The sequence below is a fragment of the Sminthopsis crassicaudata genome, chromosome 1 (genome assembly GCF_048593235.1).
Source record: "Sminthopsis crassicaudata isolate SCR6 chromosome 1, ASM4859323v1, whole genome shotgun sequence".
Lineage (NCBI taxonomy): Eukaryota > Metazoa > Chordata > Mammalia > Dasyuromorphia > Dasyuridae > Sminthopsis > Sminthopsis crassicaudata.
Window position 1 is genome coordinate 97,217,727 of NC_133617.1, and position 16,177 is coordinate 97,233,903.

At 36.2% G+C, this 16,177-nt stretch overlaps 1 protein-coding gene across 1 annotated transcript in view; it reads right to left on the bottom strand.

Moving 5' to 3' along the window:
• The window catches only part of TG (thyroglobulin), a 375,444-nt gene that overhangs the window by 212,200 nt on the left and 147,067 nt on the right, over nucleotides 1–16,177 (bottom strand). The window contains 2 exon segments of the mRNA XM_074265101.1: nucleotides 2,484–2,564; nucleotides 6,737–6,802. Of these exon segments, the coding sequence (XP_074121202.1) occupies nucleotides 2,484–2,564; nucleotides 6,737–6,802 (147 nt within the window).

Genomic DNA, 16,177 nt, shown 5'->3' on the forward strand with positions numbered 1-16,177 from the left:
TGTTCCTCAAAGATCCCACAATGAAACTTATTAACAGGGAATGATAGAACACAGATTATTAAATCTGTAAGGCCATCTAGTTCAGTTCCTTTATTTCACAGTCAGAGAAACTGAGCCCCCAAAAAGATTTGAAAAAGTTACATAGACTAGACTTTCAGGGGGACATTTATGAGTACCAGTACAATTCTAGACAGTGTGTCTATTCACAGACTAAATGCATGTTTCTAAATGGGTGAGGAAACACCCAGAATCTTGGCAGTTATAAGATTGTTGTACTGGAAATGAGAGGCTCAAAAGGACCATAATGAGGTGGGTACAATGAGAGTGTCTAAGCTAGAGCCTTTTTTTGTTAAGACTTCTTTTCAATCTTTTATCTGCATAAAAAAATAGGTTAAGAGTATTAGCTAACCAATCCTAGGGCTTGACTCTCAATTCACACAGAGCCCAGATCTCAATGCTGTCCCTGACTTCTTTGGGATCTGTGTCAATCTTTCCCTGGAACACTTTTTATAAAACAGACTTATAAATATCAATTATTCAGTTAGTCATTCAATTCATATTTATTAAGTACTTTCAACATACCAACCACTATGCTTACTAACCTCACAAGAAACAACTTAACAAATGGAAATATACAACAATAAAAACAATACTTGAAAATAACTTGATTAACAGGGTCATATAATGTTGAGTTGATTCTCTAAAAAGACAGATTCTTAGAGTTAATTGGGACATAAAATGTGAGAACTGATAAGGGTCCTTAGAATATAGAATGTAAGAAAATAGTACATAGGATATTAGTGACAAAAGCATCCTTAGGACACAGAGTGTTAGAACACAAACTTCAAAATTTTGTCATTGAAAGTGTTCTTAGTTATTGGAATGTCAGAAAGTAGAATATCAGGGCCAGATGGGACTTTATTATTGTTGTTGTTTAGTCATTTCTGACATTTTGTGATATCATTTGAGCGTTTCTTGGCAAAGATACTAGAGTGGTTTGCCATTTTCTTCTTCAGTTCATTTTACAGATAAGGAAACTGAGGCAAACAGGATTAAGTGACTTGCCCATAGCTAGCTTCTAAAGTCACATTTGAAATCAGGTATTCTAGACTCTGGACTTTATCCACTGTCCCACTTAGCTGTCAAAAGGACAATTAGTCATGGGGTTACAGATTTGGAAGTAAAAAGGATTTTAGAGGCTATCTAGCTCAATTTCCTAATTTTACAGAGGAGGAAACTGAATCTCAGAAAGGTTGGTCCAGATTACAACACTAACTAGTAGCAAAGTCAGGACTAGGATTTCCATTTCCTGACTGACATGCCCAGTTCAGTCTTCCCTCCACTTCAAAAGGAGAAATGCAGCATTACCGTAAATTTCTAATACCTGTGAAATTGAGGGGGCAGAAAGATGAGCACAGTATGAATCAAAAGTTAATTCAAGAAGCTTGGTCTCTTGATTTTGAGTCAAATGTTCCACTTGAGATTGTCAAACACCGAATTTGTGTTTGCACCCTCAAAAATTATTACCACATGTTTTCTTTTGAAAGATGAGGCAAAAGCCTTCTTAGTTATCAAGATCCAGACTTGTATCTCTTCTTTGTTCTTCCCTCCCCTTTCCTCATGCCAGCCATCATCTACAGAGTGTTACCAATTTTTTGCATTGCTCCAATTATATGGGAGACCCCTCTACCTTTAGCAGAAACCCCTGAGGGGAAAATATGAGGAAGAAAATTGGGATAGTAGGCAAAAAAAATCAAAAAATGAGAAAGATTTCCCCCTTAATCACGTTATTATATTGAGACCCAGGAAAGTAATTGGCCAAGAAGGTGCAAAATTAGATTTTGTATTCTCCCCATCTTTCCTTCTCTAAGCCTCTGCCATCAAACTGCCAAATTGTCCACTTCCAAAGGAGAGAATGCTAAATAAATACAATAACCACTTCCCTTTTGTAAGGAAGGATTTTCCATCCAACATACTGTTGCATAGTTCATAGTTAAGGTCTCAATATTTAAATAGGTCATCTCAGGTATCTTTGAAGCACCTATCTCTTAAATGTTTGATCCATGCGCACTCACTGGCACTGTTGGCTACTTACTGCTAAGGAAAGCCTTTAGCTATATTTCTAGCTCTCATTCCCATGTAAGCTTCCAAAAGAAGAGATCAAGCAGCAGCAGATGAATCAAAATATTAATAGGATGCTTTTTTAAATTTTATTTTTTGATGGGATGTTTTTTTAGCCCACAGCAAGTTAATGTTGTCCTTAAGTCTTCACAACAACACAATGAGATAGGTACCCATTTTACAAACAAGAAAACTAAGACTAAAAGAAATTAAGTGGCCTACCCAAGGTCATACATACATATATAGGAAAGGCTACATAATGTAATAGTAATTTCTATTACATAAAAGGCATAAATGTTGTTCCCTCCCCCCTAAGAATCAAGTCTATATGCATGAAAAATCCAGTACTAAACTATGATTACCTGATATTGGTGGAGTAACTGATCCTTGAGCTGCATCCCGGCTACATTCTGTAGCCTTTACCCCAGTATTTACATCTGAATCTGGAAAAAAAGAGAAATCAGTCACTCTGGTTCCACGTTGGAAGCAACAAGAATAAGATGTCTAAACCACCAACTGAGACATTAGTTTTACCAGTCAGGTGGCATAATAGACAGAACACTAGGCCTGGAGCTAAAAAGGCCTAAGTTCAAATCCAGATTTAATTACTTTTTGTTTTGTGGTCCTGGGCAAGTCACTAAATTTGGCATGCCCTAGTTTCCAGAATTAAAAAAAAATTGGGATCATAATCAAACCAACCTTACAGGACAAGTATTAGGATCAAATGACTTAACAATATAAAGTACTTAGCACAGTGCCTGGCACATAGAAGGTGCTTAACAAATGCTTGTTCTCCTCTTCATCTTCCCCTTTCCTAATAATAAAGGTCAATCAACAAACATTTAATTAAGTGCTTGTTATGTGTCAGGCATTGTACAAAGTATTGAGGATTCAAAGAAAGTAATGCTTTCAATCAGTATATCCAACTTTACATCAATATATTCATGGATCTTTGCAATATATTCCAGGAATAGTTCTGAGTCACATACAATGAGAAGGGAAATTAGGGAAGTAAGATAGAACAAGTAGAAGAATTGTGGACTTTAAGTCAGAAAGACAGGGTTCGTTTTTTTACATGCAATCAATAGGCATTTATTAAGTGCCCACCATAAGCCAGGGCTTCAAAGATTATTTGACTCTGAGCAAGTCAATTAATTTCTCTGACTTTCAGTTTCCTCAGTTTCCAAAAAAGGGGATTATAATAGCACCTTTTTCAGAGAGTTTAATTTGTGAGGATCAAATGGGATGCAATACATAAAATGTTTTATAAATCTATTATGTAAATGTTAATTTTTCCACCAAAGGCATTGGATGGCTGAACCATCTATCAATATCAAGTCAGCTAGTGAGGATTTTACTTGGCTGTTATATGATGGACCTGGCTGGCAAAGGGGCACAAAAATGTTTGAGAATGATCTGTGAGTTTTGCTTTCTCTCTGATCTTTGAGAGGAATGGTTATTAATAACCAATATTGTGGGAAGATTCAAAGGTCTCCATTTTTTTCTAAATTCCTCATTTTAAAAATTCAGGCATTTTGAAAGACTTTCAAAGGTTCTTTTGAAAGGTAAGGATCCCTTAAGGAGATTGTATTAACTTTTCTCATCTCTGTCAGATCCCACCTAACCCTAAGAGGAATTTCATCCAGCATGGGGAAGCTCATTGTGTTCTATTCAAGCTTGAGTGGAGAAACATCCTTCTGTCTAGCTAGCCCAAGTAGAGATAATTTCCTACTCAACTTCTTATTGAACATCTAAAGGTATAAAAACTGTGAGCCGGTTGCCCTCTTGTCTTTTGTCTAAGATAGACTGCCAAATGATCATCCTTTATTAATAACCTGTTGGTTTTATTAATAAAATTATTTAATTACCCAGAAACTGTCTCTTGAACCTTTTAAAATATCATATCTTCCTTCTAATATTTCAACAAAAAGAGAAACTTCTTTCGGTTCCATTGATGTGGGTTAAAGATTCCTTTCTAATTCCCAGCCTCCATGAATACCAATGGGAGATAGCTGGGCTGTCCCAGCCCCCCACTCTAATGATCTGCTCAGGCTTTCCCAACCCCCAGCACAAACAGTTCCTTATCTAAAAACCCATTGAATTCTATTCAATTCTAACCCTGGCCAAAACCTGTCAGGAGCCAACATAGGACTCCATTCACCTTCAAGATTACCAAAAGCCCCATTATAAAAAGGGGAACCCTGGAGCCCACTCTTTGCAGGAGCTCCAAACATGGCATCCTTAAATCGGCCTGCCAAGGGTTCCTGTCCGCTCAGCACCAGCCTGGCCCTGGCATCTTTCTACCTTTACCCTTACTTCCAAACCCCAAATAAACCTCTTTTATTAATCTAGGTTTTCGGGTCTGTAAATTCCTTTACAGGGGACTCTTGTGCGGCTACTAGACCTCATTTAATTCTGTATCCTTGCACTGAATCCAAAGGGGTTGCAGGGGAGCTCTATTTGACTCTCTGTACCCTGAAACTGCCACTAGACCTCAATTAACCCTAATTTCATCTAGGTACCCCTTACCTAACTCTCATCATCATCTCTGTGAGCATGAAAAATATCTGCTACTAACTTAAACATAATTGAGAAATAATAGATATTACTCAGATCCAAGTCTACCACATTATATAGTATCTTTCTTTTGTATCTGAAAAATAATGAGAAAAAGGGAAAAGATTCTTTCTTCTTAGAACCAAAACATTAGGATATAAGAAACTCTTCCTATATTCTCTAGCACCTTTATTGACCATGTAATGTGATTGGAAGGAATCCTGGGCAAAGCCCTTTGGATTGCAACTATCATATTAAAAATGCAAATCTACTAGTGCCTGGAATCTGGGGTGTGCTAGAGTCTGGAGATTGGCCTCCTTAGAATGAATTGCTTAATTTTCTATGCAAGCATTTATACCTTGGAAATCTACAGTTGCTGTAATTTATTGTTTTATTGATTTTCTAGATTTAAGAAGGTCCAAATACAATTCTTCCTTTGCAACAACAACAACAACAAAATTCAGTTCTGCACATATATATTGTACCTAGGATATACTATAAGATATTTAATATATATGGGAATGGCTGCCATCTAGGGGAGGGGGTGGAGGGAAAGAGGGGAAAAATTCGGAACAGAAGGGAGTACAAGGGATAATGTTGTAAAAAAAATTACCTATGCATATGTACTGTTATAATTATAAAATAAATAAAATAAAATAAGATAACTATCAATAATAAAAAAAAAAAAAAAGAAAGTAAGGGAGAATATGTTAATAACAAATTAAACTTAAAAGTATGTTATCTGCATTTTTTTCAGAGAACTACTGCCTGAGATATACGTTAAGCTATTAGTAGAAAACACCTTGGCCTTTAATATTGGGAGTCTGCCAAAGATGAGGTCTGCCAAGAATAGGATATCCCAGAGGCACTAGCAGAGGGATGGGGGGGGGGGGGTTAGCCAGGAGCCAAGGAGGAAGAATCCACTTGGGATTCTATGAATGCTGATGGGGGAGGTAAGCAAGCTTCAAAGACAGAGACACAGGGCTAAAGTGATGGTTCTTAGTCTTCTTTGTTCTGCAAATCCCTTTTAACAGCAACAACAAAAAAAATGCCTTTGTGAAAAACTAGAGTAATTCAATACACTAGCCACAATATTCTTTTAGATTTATTAGTTAAGTGCTTACAACAACTAAAATGATAAAACTATAATTAATATTATTTATTATTGCAAAGAAAATATGTGTAACACAATTGGGTAATTATTTATTGGTTAAGGACTCATTGGAGAATGTTTAGTCCGATCCCCATGGACCATTGGGGAATACTTGAACCACTGGGCTAAAAAAAGCCCTAGGGTCCTCACAATTTTACTCAGAGCTTCAGGCCTGACTCACCACATAAGCTATCATCTCTCCCATTGGCTTTAAGTGAGAACAGACAAGGGATATTGATGCTAAAAGCAAAATGACTCTTTATTGTTATGTCTACTTTAGTAATGGGGGCAACTGCTAATAAGTACAGTTCTTATCTCCCTGTTATTTAGTAAGTGGACAATTTCTCCTACCCAGTTCCTTTCTTGTGTTTCCAAATCCCTTTTAACTTTGATGTTTTATCTGTTAGATAAGCAGAGGCCCTCCTATTTCATTGGCTCTGATCCTTGAAGTGAACAGAGTATTCAATGTAGACATCTAGGCTTATACATGCAAAATTTAATAAATGCATTTGACCCCTCACATAATAAACATGTTAATGATGTTATTCTATGGCAAGTGGAACACTAATGTTTATGAAGAACTGAAAAAAGTAAAATGTAGAAGGCCACAAAAAAGTTCATGATGGGATGAGCAAGATGAAAAACACAACCAATTAAGAACAGGACTAAAAGATGTCATGAATGAATTGTATAATTTGAAGAGAGGAAAGATTGTTCCTGTGGCAACAGTGAAAGATGACAAATGAACAACCAGAGTCCTCAGCTGTTGATCTCATAATTCCAGGGAAATTAAAGAAGATCTTCAGAACACAGGGTGGGCAGATGAGGACAAGTTGTGATTACTATAATTGCAGGGTATATTCAAAACAATCTATTTGAGTATTGGTCCTTTCACATAAAGCTCACCTTTCCACAGATAAACCTCCTGGAAACTTGTAAAGAGGCTTGTGACTTCTTCAAAAAGCTCTGAATCTGAAAAGAAACCAAAATAAAATTTCAAAAAGTTCAAATTGGTCTTCACCTTCATCCTTACCCTCAAACACATTCTCATCCTCATCATCTCCATCACCATAACATCACCAGCATCTCACAAATCAACTAAGGAAACCTATACCTGAACAGGAACTCTGTATAGCATCCCTGACAAGTATTGGACTGCCTTCTGGGTTAGTGGGCTAACCCTTACTATTGTTGTTGTTCATTTGTCTCATTGCATCCAATTTGTTTTATTGCATCTCTGTGACCCCATTTGGGGTTTTCTTTGCCAGAGATAGTGGCTTGCCAGTTTGTTTTCCAGTTTTTCACTTTACAGATGATGAAAAAAATAATAATATTTTATGGACAACTTAAACAGGGCAAGCGCTCACAAGGTAGTCAGAAAAAGAGATATGAAGAACTCTCAAGGTGTATTTTAAGAACTTTTAATTCAATCTGGCACAGAACTGCCCAGTATGATGTGCTCTCATTAGAGAAGCACAGAAGATGCTGTGCTCTATGAGCAAAGCAGAATTAAATTACCCAAAAGAAACATGAGATGCACAAAATTAGAGAAACTATCCCAAATGTTAATATAAACTATTTCTGTCTGACATGTGGCAGACCATTCTGAGCTCATATTGGTCTGACCAGCCACAGTCAGACATACTGCAACTCAACTCTAACATAATAATATCATTTTGGTCTTCTTTGAGAATGAAATACAACCACCAAACAACCAACAGATGGTGAAACTGAGGCAGAGAGGATTAAATGACTTGACCAGGCTCACACAGCTAGTAAGTGGCTGAGGTCAGATTTGAAATTCACAAAAAGGAATCTTCCTGATTTTAGGCATGACAACTCCATCCACAGCATCATTATGAGGAAGAGTTAAATCTAAGCGTGGTGGAGTTGAAATGCTGTGGTATAATGATCAAGGGCACCAATAAGATATATTTTTAAAATTCCATTTAACAATCTTCCAGTGAATTTCACTGAAACATAGATCTGGAGCTGGTAGCGATTTCAGAGGCCATCTAGTGCAACTCTTGTTTTATAGGAGAGGTAAGAGGAACCAAAGAAGTTTAAATAAGTAGTCATATGTGTAGTAAGCATGAGGGTAAAATTCAAACCTGGGACCTCTAATTCAAAAGTCAGTTCCCTTTGTATCTATGATACAGTTTGTATCATGTTTTTAGTTAATGCTAGAAAATGATATATATATATATATATATATATATATATATATATATATATATATATATATATAAAACATTGCTATATATTATATATCTAAAACATACTATTCTACTAGTAAAATACAAAATAAAAATATACTAAATATTTAGTATATAGCATATTTTTATTTTGTATTTCACAATTATAGTATATTTTAGCTATACAATAATAACAATCACCTCTGGCTTTTACCTAGTACTTTCCTTATAAAATACTTTGCAACATGTCCTCTTTGACCAGTGACATTGGCCTTCTGGCTGTTCCATGAACTAGATACTCCATCTCTTGGCTCTGGACATTTTCGGCTATTCTCCAAACCTAGAATGTTCTCCTTCCATTATTCTGACAACTGACCTTCCAGCCTCAAGTCCTGATGAAAATCTTATTTTCTACAAAAAACTGTCTTCAAACCCTCTTAACTCTAGCATCTTTCCTCTATTAACTATCTATTTGTCCTGTATATAGCTTGCTTTTTATATACTTGTTTGCATGTTGTATACTCCTTAAATTTTTAAACTCCTTGAGGGCAGAGAAAGGTTTTTGCCTCCTTTTGCCTAATATACAATAGTATTTGTGTGTGTGTGTGTGTGTGTGTGTGTGTGTGTGTGTGTGTGTGTGTGTGTCACTATTGGTGTTAAGTGATTTGTCCAGGGAAATGTTAAGTATCTTGAGGCCAAATTTGAACTCAGGTCCTTCTGACTTTAGGGCTAGTACTCTATTCACAGCACTATTAGCTGCCCCACAATAAGTGTTTAATAATTGTCAGCATAGTGGACGGAATGTTGGGCTTGAAGTAGGAAGATTCTTCTTCTTGAGTTTAAATCCAATCTCAGACACTTATGAGCTGTGTGACTCTGGGCAAGTCCTGGCACCCTCTTTGCCTTGATTCTTTATCTATAAAATGAACTGGAAAAAGAAATGACAAAACACTCCAATATCTTTGACAAGAAAACTCCAAATGGGGTCACAATAGTTAAGACACAACTGAAATGACTCAACAACAACAATAACAAAGAAATGTTGATTGAATAATGATTGGGTGACCTTGGAAAAGTATTTCTTTTCTTTGACAGATAGATTGATCATCACACATGCTCTTTATAAATCCTACAGGAGACAGAGAGGTGTTATTATATCAATTTTAAAGATGAGAAAAGTCAGGTCCATAGAAGTGACTTGACCAATAACACATACTTATGAAATAATGTTTCTGGAATTCCAGCCAGGTCTTTTCCCATGACTCCCACATTATCTCTCCTGTTCCTTTCATCAAAGTACTTTGAAAAAATCAAATTAGAAGGTTCTCTGCTCCTAAAACGTATTCTGAGCTATTACTAGCTCTTCTTTCAGCTGCTGCTAATTTCCATTATGCAGTAGTCTACTTTACATGAGTAAGAAGGCAAATATGGTCTCTGAGTCACTCAAACCAAGCCTTTTCAGAGAAGTGTCTATAACAGATTGTTTATTAGCACAAACTGCTTTGAACCAAAGACAGACCACATTTTCATGGCAAGCTCTCCTGGACAATAAAGCGGAAGATAATTTTAGATGCCATTCTTAGAGGCAAGTCTGAAAGAGAAGGAAATATTAATGACCAAACAATAATACAGTAACTCCATTTCATCCATCCTTACTTCTCAATTCCTTCCTTCTTTTGTAGATAGTTTTCCTCCTTTCTAGATTTGAGCTCCTTGACAACAGGGACTGTCTTTTACTTCTTCTTGTGTCCCTAGCACTTAACATAGTGCCTGGCACATGTGAAGCTTAATAAATGTTTATTCACTGACTAATATTCTAAAAGCGTTCTCTGTGTGGCTTTAAACAAGTTGCATCATTTCTCTGGGGTTCATTTTCTTCATTTGCTATAAAAGGACTAATAACTTACAATATTCTTTCTAACTCTATTATTAATTATAATTATACTAGATTAATGGCAGCTATGTGCCAATGTGTGTGTGTGAATGCAGGCCTAGAGTCAGTAAGCCCTGAGTCTGATCTCACACATTTTCTACCTGTTTATCCTGGTCAAATCACCTGACCATATTACCTAAGTTTCCTCATTTGTAAAATGAACTAGAAAAGGATGACAAATCACTGCGGTATCTTTGTCAAGAAAACTCCAAATGAGATCATAAAGAATTAGACAGAACTAAAAAACGACTAAACAATAACATAATAGGCTAATTTAAATAGAATATATTAATAATCTATCATAATTCTGATTCAATGAAGATGTGTTTCCTGAGTCCTACAATCAGAAATGATCTTTCCATATGTGCTTCCTGTGATTCCTTTTCCATGCTTCACTCCACATTATATCACTGCCACAAAATTGTAACAAATAAATGAATAAACAATGATTTACTATGTAGGAGGTTCTGAAAAACAGAGACTACATAGGATATAAGTCCTGCCCTCAAGGAGTTTGTGGTCTATAAAGGGATAACACCCACACAAACAGCTATAGTTAACAATGTTACATTAAGTACATCAATGAGTTCCAATACAGAGTCCTACTTGTTTAGTAACTGAAAGAATAGCAAACACAAATGAAGGGATTCAACAGATAAAGAAGGAAGAACATTCTATGCACAGAACACAGCCTGGGCTGATCCAATTTGGCTGTAACCTAGAGCGAAGCAGAGAAGCAATATGATCTGAGTTTGGAAAGGTTGGTTCTAGCTGGTTCTAAAGAGCTCTGAAAGGTCATAAAATATGAACCTTCTTCAGGAAGCAATTTTGTTGTTATTCAATCTTTCAGTTGTGTCTGACTTCATGACATCATTTCTGGTTTTCTTAACAAAGATACTGGAGTGATGAGCCATTTCTTTCTCCAGCTCATTTTTCAGAAGGAAACTGAGACAAATAGTATTAAGTAACTTTACCAAAGTCATGTAGTTAGTAAGTATCCAAGGCTGGATTTGAACTCAGATCCTTCTGATTCCAAGGTTGGCTATCCAGGGAACTACTGAGACTACAATTATCTGATATGGAAATATAAAAAATTAATATAATTGTCATTTGAAGAATGGATTTGAAAAAGGAGAAAGATTCACAAGAAGGCTATTGCAATTGTCCAAGTTGGCAGTAGTGAGGGTCTGAACTAGGGTAGTAGTTATAGGAAAAGGGAGGGTATGATAGTTACAAGAGACATTATAATCAAACTGCTAAGATCCCATATAAGATCCTCAAAATGTGAGAAGCAAAGATGAGCCACAGTTAAGGTCAAAATAAAAAATGTGGTAGAATGAATTAATCATGATGCCATAGATAGGGATAGTAAAGTCAACTGGTTAAGAAGACAAGACTTGGTTGTAGACACACTGAGTCTGAAGTTCCAGGCAGATCATCCAAACAGAGATGTTCTGGAAGCAGTTTTAAATATGAGAATCCATGGGTCTGGAGAAGTCAGTATCACACATGCAAGTTAGAATACTCCATATCAGATTCATAGGAAGTGACAGTAAAAGGATAAGAAAAATATGATTATTAATATAGAAGAAAGTTGTCTGGCAGCAGTACAAAGTATAGATTGAGGAGTAGAGGGAATGGACCTAAAAAACCAGTGAGGAACTTAATGAATATAGGGGATTGTAATAAGAGCAAAGAACAGGGTGATAATAGAGGGAAGAGGGAAGAGGAAGGAGGGGAAAGATATAAGAAGATTCATAAGCAAATAGACTAGAGCTAGAAGCGTTCTTAGAGAAAATCTAGTTCACAGTGTGTGGGTGGGTGTGTGGGTGTGTGTATGTATGTCAGACTCCTTTGCTGATATAGTAAAACTAATGAACCTTTTCCCAGAAGAATGTCTTAAATGCATAAAATAAAATATATACAGTTAAAAAGGACATCAAAGTCAGTGAAAATAAAGATGTAATTTTGTTCCCATTCAAGTACATGAAGCCTTTGAAAACTGTACATATACTTTGTTGAGAGACACATAGACCCCACATTAAGAACCTTGAATTACTCCAATCCAATTTTCTCATTTGTAAAATGAGAAAATTGAAGTCCAGAGAGGTGTATTGATCTTTCTAAAGTCACACAGATCATAAATGTCAGAGGTAGGATCTGAATAAAAGTCCTCTAACTTCAGATTCAGCATACTGTGCTACATAAGTGTGAAAATTATCACCAAGTTTTCAGACATGAGCTATTGGTACAGTGGAGGAAAATACTTAAAAGTCAGAGGAGGGACAGAATTAGAGAAAAAGAGAAAAGGCTCATATACATTGAATTTGAGGTATCAGTGATTCATCCAAGTAGAGAAATCTTAGAGAGAGGTGAAAATGTACGACTTTGCACTCTGATGGGAACTCAGGATTAGAGATACAGAAGTATGTCTAGGAGGAAATGTATGGAATGGAGAAGAGAGAGAGATGAAGGAAGAAGAGAGGAGAAAGGAGGAGAGGAGAAAGAATAGAGAAAAAGGAGAAGACAAAAGACAAGAGAAGAAGGGAAAGAAGAGGAGAAAAGGAGAGTGGAGAAGAAGACAGGAGAAGACAGGAGAAGAGAAGAAAAAAGAAAAGAGGAGAGAAGAGGAGTGGAGAGAAGAGAAGAGAAGAGAAGAAGAAAGAAGAGGACAGGAGAAGAGAGGAGAGAAAAGACAGATGTGGGAAGAAGATGGAGAATACAGTAAAGGATATAAAATAAGAATGATGAGAGAGGTCAGAAGAGAAGCAGAGGCATTTGAGGTTTCTGAAGATAATGGTGCAGACAGCATGCAGGAGGTGGGGTGGTGGTAATTAATCAGCCCTATCAAAATTGGAGTAGAAGTCAAAGAGAATGAGAATTGAGAAAAGGTCATTGCATTTGATTAGTCACTTGCTAGGATTCTTACAAGGTGCTTGTTAGGTTCTTACTAAGTACTAATGAGATAATGAGATATTAGGTTCTTACTAAGTGCTAAGTTGGTACTTGACAATTCTCTACTTCAGCCTTTACTGGGAGTTTAAACCCCTTCAAACTCCTGGGGAGGAGTTTGCATGCTTAGGAGGAGCAAGTTCATTGGTTGAAGTAATTTTTCCCAGAAGCCCTTGCATTATCCCACACCCATTCTCTGGGAGGATAAAAGAGGGCAGCACTCGAGAGTCTGAGAGTCTTGTCTGGGCCAGACTTGAGGCAGCTCTCTGGAGGGAGAGAAAGAGTCTCTACACGAGGTCAGAATTGGTTAATGACAGCAGATCTCCTCCCAGAGAGCCATCTGTAGTTTCTGGAGACAACAGAACATTACAGGTGCTAAGTCAGTGGAATGGATATAATTATCTAATTTGGCATGGCACTTAATAATTCTCTAGTTCAGTAATGTACTTACTAAAATTCCATGAGATTCACACCTTTAAGAGAGCATAATTCTAAGGAGCTCCCACAAGCCCAAGGAGCACCCAAAAGCCCACTCTTGGAGGCAGAATCTGATTCCCACACTCTAGGAGATTCAGAGTCAAGATTTCATTCCAACTTCGACGTTTGTGCTGGCTGGAGACACTCAGACGAGAGCCTTCGGGAACCAAAGAGAGAGAGAGGACTCTAAGAAAGCTAGCAGAGCCCCAAGTGAAGGAGACAAGGCTTGAAGGAGAAAATAAAGGATCTGGAGATAAGATTTGGAAAGAGACAGTAAAGGACTTTAACTCCTGGCTGCATTTTGGGATTATTGAACTGAAACTAAAATGAAGGCTGCCTCCAGAATGTCCCCAAGAAACTTACCCCTAAGAGAATGGATTATATTTTAGACAAGCAACACACAGTCACTTTAGGAAATTTCATTTTTAATTGAATACTTCCCCAGATGTCCAGATAAAACACACCTCCTCATTTCTTCAGTTGTATTCAATTTGGATTTCTTTGATTTCTCCACCATACCAGGCACTTCACCCAGTTACCCACACCTTTTCAGCTTTCTTTTGTGTGTATTGGATTGTAAACTCCATAAAGTCAGGAACTGTATTTTTTTCATGTCTGTATCCCTGATGCTTAGTATGGTACTTGGCAAATAGTAGCCAATTAATGTTTATTGATTATTAACACTTATTAACTGTTGGACCATTGGCACTTCTTTTCATCTGAAAAATTTTTATGTGACCTTGAATATATAGGTATTTAAAACAGATATACAAATCAAACATTTACTAAAAATAAACCATAATTTTGTGATCCCCACATACATTTATAAGATCCTTTATGATGTCATGAATGTGGAGGTAAGATGCTGAGGATACTCTGCGTGGTCCTAAGACCAATTGATGGAAGTTCCAGGATTTGGGAGTTGGAGTTAGATATCATTTAATATAAGGAGAAACTTCTTCATAATTAGAGTTTTATATTAATGGGACTAGGTTGACTGCAAAGGGAACGATCTTCCATTAATGTTGGGAGATTGCTATAGAAGAAGTTTTTTGAAGTCTTTCAACACTTCTTGTGACTAGATTTCCTTATATATAAGCAGATGCATAGATGAAAAACACACTTGTATACTCTTTATTTAAAAAAATGAGACCTGTCTGAAGCTTCTATTTGTTCAATATTACAAAATTTGTTTTTTTTTTTAAATTCATCTAGCTCTGATACAGTCCTCAACACATTTGTGCCAAAGTTTTTTTTCTTATCAATTTTAAACTATTGTGAACATTGGAGGACATTTAATCTGCATATTTGTCATTCATTTCCATTTGAAGATAACATCAGGAATGAGTTTTTTAAAGTCCCAGAGCTTTTTCTTAGAAATAGGAATGATAGTGAAGCCAAAAGCAAATACTTAAAAAACCAGAGAGGTTTTCCATTGGAAAAGTCAGGAGATACTGGCAATGGGTTTCATATATTAGTCCAACCACAGAAGTCAAACATAATGCATGACATGAGAAAAGCAAAAGTGCCAAAAGTCTCAAACCCTAAATTTTAAAAAGCAGCTTATTTTCTATATGAGTTCTAGGTTCTCACTCTATATTAACCAAGATTTGATTTACATTTTCAATATCAAAATCTCCAAGTTGGAAGTAATTTCTAAGAAATCAAGAATATTTCCTTCCCAGAATCTAGAAGTATTCCTGGCCCACAGTAGGCACTTAGTGATTATAGGTTGCTTATCAGTTGATTGATTTCTACCTTTTGAAGATCCCAAACAAAGGCTTGATGATCACTTGTTGAGTATGTTATAATGAGAATTCCTTTCATGTATGAATTGAACTGGATGGCTATTAAGATCCCTTGTGACTTAATTTTTAAATTCTTTGAGTCTGTGATGAATGAATCTCTTCTATCACCTTTCTGATGAATAATCAGCCAGCATTTGTGGCCTCTACAATGGAGAATTTATTCTATCTTTACAAAATACTAGTTTCTAAGATGTTTTACTAATCAAAATTTGACTACCTACAGGTCTCCCATTGATCTTATTTCTACTCCCTGAGCAGAATAGAGCAAGTAAAATCCTTCCACATCAGCCCTTCAAAAACATGAAGACAGTCATATTTTTCCTAATTCTTCTTACTTTCTCCCTCCATTATTCATCCTATTTTTTTCAATGTTCACTGTAATCTCCATATGAGTGTTGTATCTCCACAGAGCTGCTGTGTGGCAAGAGTTTAAATTTTTATTTAAATGTTATTTTTTATCAAAAAAGTTTTCTTATATCTAATGATTTCTCATTAATCACTTGAACTGATGATAGCCTCAGTCCTTCCTCTGTGCCAAAATTCAATATCACCAACCATTTAAAACTGGAAGTTCCATAAGCATCTCAAAAGTACCATGAGGAAATGTCATTCATTTTCTTTTTTCTGACCTATTCTACAGAACTGCCCTTTTTCTACCTCTCTTCCAGTTTCTCAGATTCACAACATGTGTCATCCCTACTTTTGCTCACCCCATATAATCAATCATTTGCCAAATCTTTTCATTTCTAGCTCCTTAGCATCTCCTGCTTTTAACCCTTCTTTCTCCTTTCATAACCATCACCTTAAATATAGCTCTCATCACCTTTTGTCTGAATTATTGCAATGGCCTTCTAACTATTCTTTCTATCTCAATTCTTTCCTCTCTCCAATCTACCTTAATAAAAGTGATTTTCATTTTTTAAAAAGTGACTATAGCACTAGCTAAATCAGGAGGATCTGAGTTAAAATCTGATTTCAGACA